This window comes from Aulonocara sp. 'chitande type north' Nkhata Bay, linkage group LG8, assembly GCF_057382095.1.
Source record: "Aulonocara sp. 'chitande type north' Nkhata Bay isolate Kocher_YH1m ecotype deep benthic linkage group LG8, A_spYH_male_GT1.1, whole genome shotgun sequence".
Taxonomy (NCBI): domain Eukaryota; kingdom Metazoa; phylum Chordata; class Actinopteri; order Cichliformes; family Cichlidae; genus Aulonocara; species Aulonocara sp. 'chitande type north' Nkhata Bay.
Genome location: NC_141351.1, coordinates 22,611,822 through 22,625,788, shown reverse-complemented (window position 1 = coordinate 22,625,788; position 13,967 = coordinate 22,611,822). Strand labels below are relative to the sequence as shown.

Here is a 13,967-nt window from a genome sequence, read left to right as displayed (position 1 = left end):
TTTGATTTTGGCCGTTCAGTGATCAATAACTAAACATTAAACTTTGTTAACTAAACTATTAACAAAACATTTATTTACTAAACACGTTTTTTAAACAGTTAAATGTGTCGTTACAGTTTTATTTTGTTCATTATGTAACATAATTTTAAATATGAGAAAACAGAGACTGACACAGTGTATTATTGTTATTGAAAAAAGTGATATGGGTGAAAAACAACAGTAATAATTCAACAATTTGGCTTCTTGTGAACTCCAGACTGGACAAACCTGAAAACACAAGCATTAAATCCCTGCAGCAACAGAGTTTCTGTAGTGGCCTAATTTCAGTTCATTTGAATGGTGACCTAACTTGCAAATTCAGCGTCTATTCACTGTCTGTGATTTTAAACAAGCCATGCAAAGCAGCTCGATTGCTCTCGTTCTCTCCCTCCAGCTTAAAGCCATCACAAAGACTTATGTAAGAGAAAATGCTCAGTGAAAGGTGACTTTATTCTGACTCCAAAGTCCACATTAAAACAATACTTGGATTTAAAGTGAGACTGATAACGGGGGTTTTATTTACAGTTTGGAAAGCCAATCACCTCTCAGGTTCACATTAGCCCTGATGTCAGAGATCTTGATATGGGACTGAGCTGAAAATCACATGGCTGCAACATTTACTCAGTCATGCACTCAGCTGGGCGGGCTCTAGGTGTGTGTATGTGTGTGTTTGAGGAGGGTGTGTGCTAAAGAGGAGTGCAGAGGGACAAGGTAAGAGGGAGAGGCAGAGGGAGAGAGATGCTGCACCTGTGCACGCTCACCTGAGGAGAGGAAAAAGATTCCACAGAAAAACAAAGAGAGGAGATAGAAAGTTTGTAAGCATGGTGAGACAGTGTCGCATGTGAGAGAGTCCCCTTTCAGCCAGCACACTGTGAACAAGGTAAGAGAACGAGCGCACCTGAAAGCCTCCAATGAACTGCAGTGGAAACTAGACTTTTATCTGTGCAAGAAATACACATTTAACTCTAATTACAAAAATCAACATGCTACTTCCATCTTTTTCGCTGGTATTTCCACAGCTCAGCAACCCTGATCAACATATTAGAACTGCAGTACTGCATTTGTATAGCCAAACAACAGCTAAAGTCAAATTTCCAAGTGAAAATGTCAAAAGTTTTTTGTTTCTAGATCCTTAAGTTGGAGAAACGACTTTAGTTTTTCACAGTATGTAGATGCAAACTGGATATTTTTGAGTTTTTCAGGGACAAAAACAATAAATATGGAGACATTAGCTTGGGTAACTTGAGGTGAGTGCTGTGTTTTAACAGTCAAATTATGGCTGAAGTAAAATTCTTTGGAAAAGAGGCCTGACTTTCGATGATTTCAGCCTCTCAAAAGTGAAAACTTGGGGTTTTTACTTGTCTTATATCAAACAAATTCAGAGTTTGAGAGCTTTTGATTTACAGAAGAAAACATTGGAAGAAATCAGCTTGAGCTGGACAAACTGTGACACATTTTGACCTTTGCCACTGTTTTTAAAGACAGTTAATTGAATAATTAAAAAGGGTTGAAGCCTGAAGGAGACACTAATGCATTATCTTACATCAGAAAATATTAGGAGGCCCACAGGGTTACTATGCATGCTAAATAACATAGTGCAGATATGTTTTAACATGATTTTATTTGTCATGTTTGAGCTGGTTAGAATAACACTAAGTCATAAAAGAGCTACAGTCACAAATTAACCTTTTTGGACTTTGCACCTGTGTGAAGTTTACAATTCAATCAGCCTGTGGATTTTTGTGACCTTTGAGAAGGCAGGAAGGCCTCTGGAACAAATGACTAAAAGACATTTTTATTAATGGAAATAATCAGACGAGCCAAAAAAACTTTGCTGCTAGGGGTCAACAGCAAGTCTGGTACAAGGGATGAAACCTGAGAATCTAGTGAACCTTCAGTTTAAGTTACGAGGGCAGCAAAGCCCTCGGTGCCCTTGGAGGCTCCTCTCTGTCTTTCTGCGGCTCAAAAGTTATTCTTTTCAAAGACTTTGCAGGTCGTTAGTGATTTCTGATTGTGCGCCACAGTTCCTGCTGTGATCTCTGAGGCTTTGCTTGGGCGGCTCACCCACACATAACAGAATACATGGTAACTTATTAAAATGGAGGGCCTCCTTTGTGTCAACAGGAGTTTTTGTCTCAAAGGTCATATCTAAGTCAAACACGGCATTCTTTTGGAAATATGTGTGCATATCGACAAGCTGTCTTACTTAACATGGTGTGAAAGTGCCGAGAAGGTATTCTGTCTTGTAGAAGCTGTTTTGATGGAGAGTCAAGAAAATTATGCAAATGCTCTGTAAATGTTTGCTATGAAGAAACCTGTCCTTTTTGTGTAGGAATAAACAAACAGATGATGAAACAGAGAGAAAAAATGCTAAAATCTGAGGAATGTGACATAAAAGAAGCTATGGAAACCCAAGTAAACACATTGAAGTGGTTCAGACCCTTGTAAAAGCTCTTCTTGGTGAGCAACTATCTGTTACCTGAGCATCTGTGAAAACCACACACCCAGGTTATTAAGCAAAGAGCAACCCCGGGTCCAGAGGAATAAATGTAAAAGGTGCCTGCATTGCTGTTTCCAAAACTTAAAATCAAAGAACCTTTGCACTCTTCGTTCGTGCCATTTGCCAAACATCACATGGGTCAGATAAGAGTAGGATGAGTGTTTCTGCAAAGGGCATAGACTCTTTATTTGCATAGGTGCTACATGATAAAATAACCACACCAAAGGGCCTGACTTCCTGTCAGCCATCATAAAAGAGAGCGATATGGCTGTGTTTGTGAAAGTCATAAAATCTGGTTTATGAGCCACGCTTTTATCTAAACACTTTTTTTAAATGTTTCATCCCAACCTTCAAGTTTAAGTTTTAAATGTTGCAGTGAGAGGTGGGGTTAATCTAAAATACTTAATAAACTGCTCACTATGTGTTTATCGCACATTCACGTTTTCATTGAATCTATCTGGTCCCCGCTTTAGTAAAGTAGCTCAACAAAATTCCTCTAAATTCTGGTAAAACTAAAATAAAAAGACCTCAGAGCTGGACTTACCATAATAGTCTCACTGATTGTGCTTACAACTACAGTAAAAATGCTATTATTTACAAGTTCACAGCTTATTTTGTGGTTTTGAGGACATGATGCACTGCTTTAAACGTGAAACTTACAAAATTCAGTTTAAAATATGTAAAGTAATTTCTGACTTTTTGTATTTTGGCAGTTTTACTTGGAAATAAACCATCAGAACAGTTGCAGGTTAGCTTTCTGTCAAGCAAAGGATCAATTTGAAAACTGTAAAGCCAAGCAAACACGCCTGCAGTTAAATGCAGTAAAATAATAATAAAAATATTCCTCAGAGATTTTGGTTCATGTTGACATGACAGCATCACACAGTTGCTGCACATCCATGATGTGAATCTCCTGCACCATTGCATCTCAAAGATGCTCTAATAGATTGAGAACTGGTGACGTTTGACATCATTTGAGCTTTGTGACATGGTGCGTTATCATCTTCCAACAACCAGCAGCAATATTCAAGCAGGCTTTGGCTTTTAAACAATGCTCAGTTGTTACCAAGAGGCCCAAAATATGCCAAGAAAATATCACCCACAGCATTACACCTCCGGCAGCCTGAGCCATTGATAGACTAATTTTGCTGCAGAAATTAAGACTCATCAGACCAGGCAAAGATTTTCCAGTCTTCTGTTTTGCAGTTTTGGGGATCCCTTGTTAACTGTAGCCTCAGTTTCCTGTTCTTAGCTGACAGCAGCGTTACCCCGTGTGGTCTTCTGCTGCTGTATCCTATCTGCTTCAAGGTTTAACATGTTACATAATCAGAGATGCTCTTCTGCATACTTTGGCTGTAGGAAGTGGCCATTTGAGTTTCTGTTTTCTTCCTATCAGCTCAAAGCAGTCTGGTCATCCTTTGCCCTCTGACATCATAGGGATTTTAATTATGTGGGAAAATCCCAGCTGATCAGCAGTTTCTGAGAAACTCAGATCAGCCCATCTGGCACCAGCAACCATTCCACGTTCAGTGTCACTTGAATCACCTTTCCTTCCAATTCTGATTATGGTCATCGTGACCAAGTCTAAATGCTGCCATGTGATTGGCTGATTAGATACTGAGGTTTAGGAGAAGCTGAGCAGGTGCACCTAATAAAGTGGCTGTAAGTGTATATTCTTTACAGACATAAGAATATATTAAAAGAAGGTGGAAGAAATAGAAAAATAAAGACACAAAACATATTTTCTGTGTGTATTCAAGATGATTTATGTAAGGCATGATCCGACCCATGAACATGTTTATGACCTCTTTGATACGATAAAAGAGTTGGCATGAAAGAGTCAGCGATTGCTCCATAAGGAAGTTATTTGACCTGTTTGGTTACCAGGTGACCGAGGACCACAGAGACCTGGGTGTATTATTCTGTTATCGTTACCTGTGTATGTATCCATACACCTGAAATAATACAGATGATATCACTTGATGAGAAAACCCAGAGGCTTTTGGTCATGTTGTGATTCTTAAGTGAACAACAGAAAGACACCCTTTGTCATTATGTAACACGTTTCCAAACTCCTGGACGACAGCTTGCTTCCCCAGTATTTGCTTTCCTGACTTTATATCAGATCACATGCGAGCGATAGAGGATCCTGTGCAGATAATCATTAATTTATCAGCTGAGAGCAGAGTGTCAGGTGTTGCTCCCCCATTGGGTTACACCTCGTAATCACGGAGATGTGCACTGGATGAAGTAAGCCAGCCGTAGTATCGTCTGCTTTCTACAAACTAGTCCTGCACAGAGCAGCGGAGTAAACAGTGTTGTTTGTCTTTTTGAACTGGTTCACCAACAATGAGAGAATGATATAACATTAAAGGCATGATGTTCAGTGCAGACTGAGATTAATTTGAATGCAAATCTGCAGCAGAAAATTTGTACAAGTGAAAAATTTGCATCTACTTTTTGACATTAAATGTAAGTAATTGGAGCTATAGTTATTGTAAGTTAGCAGAACTTCAAATATTAATGCATTTTCCCTTTAAAAACCTTATAAATGAATTTCAGAATTTAAATCTTTTGATTACATGCTATATGTATAATTTAACTTCAGATCAATTAAAGTTCTTATCAAAGAACTTCAGTCACAGTTTTACAGCTTTGCTGCTCTCGCATGAATGTAAATAAAGGACATCCTGAGCAAATGAACTAAAACACAGAGGAACAAATATAAAACAATGAAGTGTGGCAGAACATGTATAAATTTAACTAACATCCATAAATGACTGTTGCAAATCTCTGGGTTTTCCTACACTGTAATATCATTGCTTTAATCTTTATTAAACCCGGAAGCAAAACTGCTGAGATTAAAGGAGAATGCCCTGGGGCAATAGAGGTGGTACTAATTTAACATGTTTTTCAATAGCAGGAGAAACCAGAGCTACCTGGGGAAACAAGCGCAGCAGCATAGACAACACTCAAAATTCACACAGAAGCAGCTGCTTGGGGGCCCCCACATCAGCAGAGGGCCCCCAATTAATTTAATAAATATGTTAACTGACCGGTTTAATCATTCACTGTGAGCGCTGAGCTTTTGCAAGTTATTTATTATTAACATTCACTAACAATAACAACAATAACAGAAATGTCAAGGGGTGGTGAGCTCAGGGGATATTGTATGGAAACAGCAATTACAGTGTTAACCTATTTTTACTCTCTAGACAGTTAGTTTCCATTTAATTTATTTAACACTGTTTTTAAATTTGCGCTGTTACATAAAATAATATTTCGGTCTGTGGTAAATTCTTTGTGACTGTGCTGCCCTTTTGCACAATTTAAAAAAAATTTAAACAGTGAACTTGTTTTAAAAATCATCATCTGCTTGTTTATTGTATTTCTTTCCAGCACAGAATAACTAAGCCATTAGAATTGTTGTGTTAGATGCGTAATGCAGAAATTGTTTGGCAAGGGCAATATAGCTAATAGTGGCTTTGCTGACGTGGGTGGCTGAGGGCCTTTAATCAAATCCTGCTTAAGGCCTTGTAAAACTTTAGGCCACCTCTGTGTATGAGGCTTTGCAATTTACCACATAAAATCACCTTTAAATTATTTTAATTAATTCAAAATGGAAAAAAAAACAAGTAAGTGGAACTGGAGTTTATTTTATACAAACTACTGAATTACTTCTAAAAGTACATTTTGAGTTATGATAATCTAATCAAATGTTTTGTATTTTTATATTAAAACCTGAATTTTATTGACGTTAGCAAAAACAATTTGACAGAAAAAACATGGCTGATAATGGCGTCTCTCAGGGATCAACACCGGGCCCACTGTTAATTACTTTCAAAGTGCATTTATTCAGTGTAATTTCCCACTCAGAAGTGTAATGTACATTTTTATGCTGATGATGCTGTCTTGACTGCCACTACCAAACTTTCTCCAGCTTAGCCTTTCATGATTTCAGACCTTTAAATTAAAACTGGTTGCAAGTGATACATTAAAGTTTCATAAATACTTGGCTATTCAGTTGATTCGTAACACTACAAAGCTCTTATTTATATTGTTGACCAGGTATGAATAAATGTAAATGTTTGACTGGTTTCAAATCTTCCTCTGGTCAAATGATAGTGATAAAGAGACTCGGTATATTTCAAAATTCTACCAAGTTTTGATCTAGCTGTACATACTGTAGTTTTTTTGTGGCCTAGGCCCTTTCCTGACTACATTTAGATATGCATTTATAGATGGAAATAAAAAGACTTTTTGTATAGATAAAGACTGACTAACATGTCTGCATTAAAACTGACAGAATAAATGCTGTTTTGAAGTGTACAAAGTAATGCTAAAACACTTTATTTACCTAGAATTCTTTGCTATTGCTCACCACACGCTAAGATCTCTGAACTTTACAGGTCGATCCTCCAGTCTCTGTTGGTGCCATGGCTGACTCAAGCTGGTGGAGGCTGACCTTCTCACGCAAGAAGAAGTCTGAATCCAAGGTTCTGTATGAAATCCCAGCAGAGCATGGCAGTAACACTGGGAACAAAGACCACCCAAGTAGTAACGGCTCTCCAGAACTGGACAGCCAGTTGAATGCCAAACTGGAGAAAATCGTCGATAAATCTGCCACCAAAGGACGCCACGTCAAGGTCTCCAACTCCGGCCGCTACAAGGAGAAGAAGAGGGTCCGCGTCACGCTGGCCGAGAACCCAAATCTGTTTGCAGACAACAACCTCAGTCAAGAGAATCATAAAAAGAAGACAGAGAAATAGCACAGAAAATGCACATACTTGATCAGTAATGTGTCATATACACATAAGAAGCTTCAAAGATGGCTTGAATGTATGCAAACACCACCATGTTGTCCTACATGTACTACTACTGTGCTACTATTCACCACACACAGGAAAACACAAGAAAAAAGACACTTAAATAAACAACGAGGTGTCAAAATTTAAAGATCCACCCGGCAGACGGGAACTAAACACAGTCCTGGACACATTTTTCTCCAGATTTTCTGTCTTTTAACTTTTATATTTACTTCCTTGTGCTCACGCTGTTGTTTTATATTTTCAAAAATGACATGAAGGAAAATTTGGGGAATTCTCGCCTCATGATTCAAATGTAACATTGGTGTCATTTAAGTTTTCATTTTTTAATGTTGTAGATGTAATGTTATGTTTCAGGTTTTTATGTTTTGTTAAATGTCAAAGGAAATTTTTATTACATTTTTATGACCAAAGACTTGACGTCACTGATTACATCTGAAACATTATGGTGGATGCTTTCAAATATAAAGGCCCCCAAAAGTATCAAGTCATCATTGAAAAGACTTGAATTTCTCAGCTCTAAGAAACAAAATGTTAAAGTAAATGTATTTATTTATATATCTATATACACTTGTCAAGGAAAATATCCCCAAACGGGGAAGGACAAACATCTTTCGTCCATCCTTGTTTCCACATGTTCTTAAATGAAAATTATAGATTGTATATGAAAGATTAATGTAACCATTAACGATCACCATGTTGATCTTGTCATCCAAACATGCAACAATGTCAACTTTTTCTCGAGGCAACAGTCAGTTTGACAACATATTTTGCAGCCACAAATATTAAACGTTTACTTGTGAGGAATACATGTGCAAATTACAGCTCTCATTGTCATGAATTCTAAGTTGACACCCTGAAAAATGCTCTCATGTTTCACATATGAAAACATCTAAATTCACGTTGGTTTCCTTGGATGTAGAAGTTGGATAAGAGGGTGGAGTTCTAAATTATCAGCTAGCCCTAGAAAGCCTGATTAGATAGGTGCAGTCATAAACCGCAGAGTTTCGATAATGTTCAGTATCGGTCAGTACAGCTGATCACACAGGAAGAAAAGTGGCAGAAATTCCTTTAAAATGCTCTAAAAGGCACCAACATGGTTTAGATGTTTTGAAATGTACATGGCAAGCTACAGTTGCCTATATCAATGTCTGTCACTCCAGCCACAACCGTAATAATGCAAGCTTTAAGCCTTAATATGCTTTAAAAAAGTCAGTTCTTTAAAAGAAAATCATCCTCTCATAGTTGCTGTTAAGGGGGGAATTAGCTACAGGGACAAAATTCAAGCTGTAAATTCAGACTGACTCATATCTGGAGCCAGGCTTTTAGAGGAACTGCAGGTTTTGGCTTTATTTTTCGAGCCTGGAGGTTGCCCCAGGTGACCGCGGTACAGTTTATGGATACAATCATATCAGAAAACATGACTTGGGTATGCTAATTGTGCTTTTGTACGAATCAAATATCTGTTTATGTCATTGTGAAATAACTTCATGCTGTTTTGTTGGTTTAACTGTCCAAATAACTCCTGCAGCCATTGCATGTGACACATCAACAACAAGAAATGCTGTCTGTAATTTTTTTCTGAGATGCTTTTTTGTTTGTAATAAATATAAAAGTTGTTAACATGTAAGATTTTCTTCTGTTTGTGCTGGAGTCTACAGCGAGGAGAGCTTTTAACATGCAGATGGTGGCCTGTTTAAACGCGATGATCTTGGTGAGGTCGTTCTTTGGGGTTAGTGAGCTGTTCAGCCTGTTTTGTTGACATGGTGATAGTAAGCAGGGTGATATTTGACACCCTGCGGTCTGCTTCTGCATTTTGTAGTGGAGCTGCCCTGCTGTTAGCTGAGAAAATGACAGATATCATCGAGTGATTCACAGAAATCCACAAGTCAACAGTTAATCCATGAGAATATTGCATGTTTCTAGTGATTCTGAGTGATCGTGTTTCGCTGAATCTTGGTGTTTGTGTTAGCTGTGCTACTGACATCTGCTGGTCAAACGCACACTCTGTCCTCAGTTACAAATTAAAACTTTATTAATAGCTATTTTCCCACAGTTACTTCAAGCTATATACCACAATTTCATCCTCAAACAATACAGGACACACAACAGTTGGCACAAATGACATCACGTGCTCTTTTAATCTCACTATTAAAAGGCAGTCACTGCCATAGATTTAAGCCTGATACAATCAATTTAAATTAAGTTAACCACCAGTACAGGTCACATATTTTCCATTTGTAAGTGTAAAATCATATTTGTCACCAATTAGAAGAAAAATATACTTTAGTTGTTCAGTTAACAGACTTGTGATTTTTTCACGAGTTGCTAACACGACTGAGGCAGTAAACTCTGTCTAGAGACAACAATGAATTTGAAACAAATATTAGTTTTCTCATGAGGAACAAGCTCTCTTTGTCATAAATTCTAAGATGACACATTGAGCATGCTCTCATATTCCCCATATAAAAGCCTCTAAATTCATTTTTATATTTATTGTTCAGGTTATGGCCAAAGATGATGTTCTGAATCCATAATTAGCAAAACAGTCACACTTTTCTTTCTTTCTCAAGCAATTGTCTCAATTTTCCATATTTTCTTTAGAAAACTACACACCTGTACAGAAATAATCACACCAATGGAGAAGAACAGCAGCTAAGTGTTGATGAGTGGAACAGATTGTGCTTTTTAAGAAATAAGAAACAGTTTTCATGTCCTAGAAGGTCAACGACTGCACTGTTAAACAACCACAGCCATACTGTTAATCATTATTTTGAGTGGGTAAAGTTTGCTCCACTTTTTCAGGCCAGTGCCCTTTTTCCATTACAAAGCATGGAAAACTCAAAAGTTGCACAGTCAGATTGTGCCACGCTGCTCCACTTATCCACTTAGCACACATGGTTCACCTCAAAAACAGCACAGTGACATTTGGCTTGTTGATAAACTGCGCACAACAGCACCTATGCAAGGTTATTAATGTGAGGTAAAGATGGTGATCTTTTTAAATCAGTGATAGTCGAGATGAAACATGTCCTCTCCTTTATTTCACAGCCTGCTGATGCTCCTCATGGGGACAGTCGCTGGTACACCCAGCCTCCCTCTGCAGCGTGCTGAAACTCTCCCAGCTCGGACTCTCCGTCCTTCAGCTTGGTGAAGACGATGCGGTCGTGAAGTCTGTTTGTCTGTCCCTGCCAGAACTCTATTAAAAAAGGCTTTACGATGTAGCCGCCCCTATTGGAAAAGAAAATCATGGGACAGTTAAAGGCAACGAACCGAAAAAGCTTTAAGAAGCCGTACCAACATGTTATTAACTTTAATTAAGAGCAAAGGTTTACCAGTAATCAGGCATAGGCACCTCTGTGTCCTTGTACTTCTCCTCCAGTTCTGCATTTTTCTGCCTCAGATACTGAAAGAAATTGTGAAAACTGAGACTTAGACATTGTACGCATTACCTACAACGTGCAGGTGGAGCAGCTTCGGCGCTTACATCTCTGTTAGGCACAGTAGTGCTTTGTCGGCTCACGACAGCGCCGACCTGGCTGCTCTTTGGCCGGGAGTGGAAATAATCGCAGGAGCTCTGGTAGGGGATCCGCTCCACGGTGCCTTCAATGCGAATCTGAAAATCAAAATTAAATTTAACTTACATTTACTATGAAAATAAAAAGTTTAAAGAAGAACGTAATATTAAAACGTAATAGTAAAATTAAGGTTTCTGCACCTGTCTGTTCAGTGGTTCCCAGTAGAAGACCAGGCATGCATGCGGATTGCTCTCCTGTGGAGAAGAAAGTGATCAGAGGACCCGACAACACGGAAGAAGCCTTAAAGATTCATGGATGAAGTGAAGGAGGACATGCATAGGGTTGTTGTGACAGTGGAGGATGCTGGACACAGGGTGAGATGGAGGCAGACTTTATCAACAAGGGGCGACAAGTGTCAGTATTTGATTTAAGACAAAAAGGAGACAATGCATATCAAAATTCATGCAAAACATTTGAAACCTGATGAATAAAAAATTCCCGCGATATAATTTTTATTTAGAATAATAAAAACAAAGTCTTCAGAAAGCAATATGTACTTATCAGTAAAAGTATCAGTAAAAGCCAAAGAATAAAAATGCATTTTCAAATGTTTTTTTTAAAGATGTCTAAAATCAGTGGATCACCTGCTTCCATCTCACCCTATAACTGGCATCTAACATGAACCTTCTGTGTGGTCTTCTTCTCTTCTTCCTGCCTGGCAGCTCCATAGTCATTATATTTTGTCCATTATATCCACTATCCCTCGTCTGTGCGCGCTAAAACCATCTCAGCCTTGGCTCATGAAGGCATCAAAAACCCTTTGAAACTCTAAAGCAAAGAAATGGCTTGATAACGTGTTCTGCATAAATTATGGGCAAAAATCCAAAGATAAAGAGTTTATTGTCCCCAAAGTCATAGAAATGTATTTCCAAAGCTCAAACCAGTGAATTGGTGCCATTTTTGTTTGTATGACTGATACAGATGTTGATTTGTAATTTTTTGTGCCTGCTAACTACTCGCTTAAGAAATACATTATTGATAAAAGCAAAAGAGCTGGACTCAATAATAGCATTTAAACACAGTAATGCACTATCTGTGAGACAATAACACAGGAAACAGGAAGAATTACACATTTATTCAAAACCACCTGAGGGCAAAAGAAGCAGAGCATGGATGTAGACGGCTGCTGACAGAGTCAGCGATAAAGATGCTTCTTACCAGCTCGCAGCCCTTTCTGCTCTCATAGTTGGTGAAGAAACGGAAACCTTCACTGCTGTAACCTTTCAGGAGGACCATGCGAGCGGACGGACGTCCATCCCTGAGTACACAACAGATACGATTAATTGTACAAAACTGTGAAAAGAAATCAGCTCCAATCTGTTCGGGGGGCAGCGTTTCTTACTTGGTGGCAGTGGCGAGGCACATAGCATTGGACTCTCCTATTTCAGGACACTTGGTGGCTTCATCAAACCAGTTTCCAAACTGCTTGATGGGGTCGAGAGACACGAGCTGACTCTCCTCAAAGCACTGGAAACAAAACAACCGATACAGATGTAAAAAAACACAGGAAAACAGCCACTTTTACATAATGCAGGATTCAAATGATTCACTGATGCTTTTGGATTATAGTGAGTACAGGCTGTAGGCAGTATAATTACGATTTAATTAATTATTCAATTGTGTTTATCACTTTTAAACATGCCAGAGAAATATGTCCTATTTAGAGGTCAAAGCTGAGGTGTGAAACATCTGGGGAACACCTGCTTTCTCCAGCTGTATACAGCGTGACCAGATGCAAACTTCCTAAAAGTAAATTTGTGTGGGACAATAATTACACAGCCTTTTATCTGAATGCAACTTTCCAAACAATAAGAATAAAAGGAAGATTTTTGCTTGATAGTATTCTTAAATCCATATTATTTCACAGGCTTGACCCACTCAGTAGTTTTTCCTTCTCTTTTTGGTAGTTTCTATACATCATATCCTGCAGAAATCTGCAGAGCTCATGACTTTGTAGTGACTTCCCTTGCACTTTTCCCTGTTAAGCATGAGATAAGTGAAAAAAACTGTTAACTGGCACTTTATCCGGGAAGATATAAGCCAGATTTTATGGGTAATGGTTTTAAATACTAGAGCCAACCAATATGTGGGATATCATCTGAATATGTGGGATGAGGGACAAAGGATAAAAGTGTGTGGCATCATCTACAGCTACAGCTAGGATGTCCCATTTTAATGGTGGTGACAGCACACCATTCATCAATTTTTTGTTGTTGTTGTGGTCATTTTTCAGTACTACTCAGGGGTGTGTGTTTCATTAAATGATATCAGTTCATATGAATCTCACACGAAACGTGCTTAAAAACAAAAACAAGGATAGCAGTGTCCCTCACAGCAATAACTTCCCTGTTTTGAACCTCCTGGGGCTTTTCTGTGTTAAGTCTCAATGACCTCAATGTGCCTGCGTGGCTTTTTATCCAGGTACTCCGGTACTTCACTGAAGTAAGACGCAACCCATACGGAAACATTTAACGCAGTGGGATCTGGTCACAGACTCTATCCATGGCAGCCAGATTACATTCCAGCTGTGCACACTCACTGTATTTTTTTTGCACATCTAATTCAGGGTTCATAAAGTGACCTTGCATTTGCACAGCACTGACAGAGTGGCTTCAGTTACATGACTCAATACACTGTATCCCAACGCAGGTAACTCAGCAGTTTCTCACCTCCAGATCTCCTTTGTACCTCTTCCTCATGTTACTCAGGTCCATACTGGTTCCGCTGCAGTATTTCGAGGTAAAAACGCGCGGCAGCCCTACTATCCTAGTGGCACGAGAGGGCAGATTTCCTCCAATAAAGCAATTATGTCTCAATATAATCGTACTGAGTATGCGCCTCATGCCTGTAAAACACACGCTGACGTAACGCTCCCTTACGTAAAATGTTACGCAAAAGAATGCTGTAAGAAAATCATCGATTTTAAAAATCATTTTACTCTACTTATTTAGAAACTATGTAATCTACGGATTTATTTTCATATGAACTAAAAATGCAAACAAAAACAAAACAAAAAAAACACGA

General features: G+C 38.5%; 2 protein-coding genes across 2 annotated transcripts; one reads left to right on the top strand and one right to left on the bottom strand.

Annotated features, from left to right (window-relative positions):
• Positions 1 to 744: 744 nt before the first annotated feature.
• On the top strand, positions 745 to 8,985 carry prr15lb (proline rich 15 like b). The gene is made up of 2 exons (XM_086304315.1): positions 745 to 919; positions 6,949 to 8,985. The coding sequence occupies exon 2, from the start codon at positions 6,976 to 6,978 to the stop codon at positions 7,306 to 7,308; it is 333 nt and encodes a 110-aa protein (XP_086160441.1). The 5' UTR covers positions 745 to 919; positions 6,949 to 6,975; the 3' UTR covers positions 7,309 to 8,985.
• A 393-nt stretch (positions 8,986 to 9,378) lies between these two features.
• pnpo (pyridoxamine 5'-phosphate oxidase) lies at positions 9,379 to 13,914 on the bottom strand. Its single transcript, XM_086304313.1, has 7 exons — positions 13,613 to 13,914; positions 12,286 to 12,410; positions 12,102 to 12,201; positions 11,084 to 11,137; positions 10,853 to 10,981; positions 10,701 to 10,771; positions 9,379 to 10,596 (listed from the first exon to the last, which is right to left on the bottom strand). The coding sequence occupies exons 1-7, from the start codon at positions 13,874 to 13,876 to the stop codon at positions 10,431 to 10,433; spliced, it is 909 nt and encodes a 302-aa protein (XP_086160439.1). The 5' UTR covers positions 13,877 to 13,914; the 3' UTR covers positions 9,379 to 10,430.
• Positions 13,915 to 13,967: the final 53 nt, after the last annotated feature.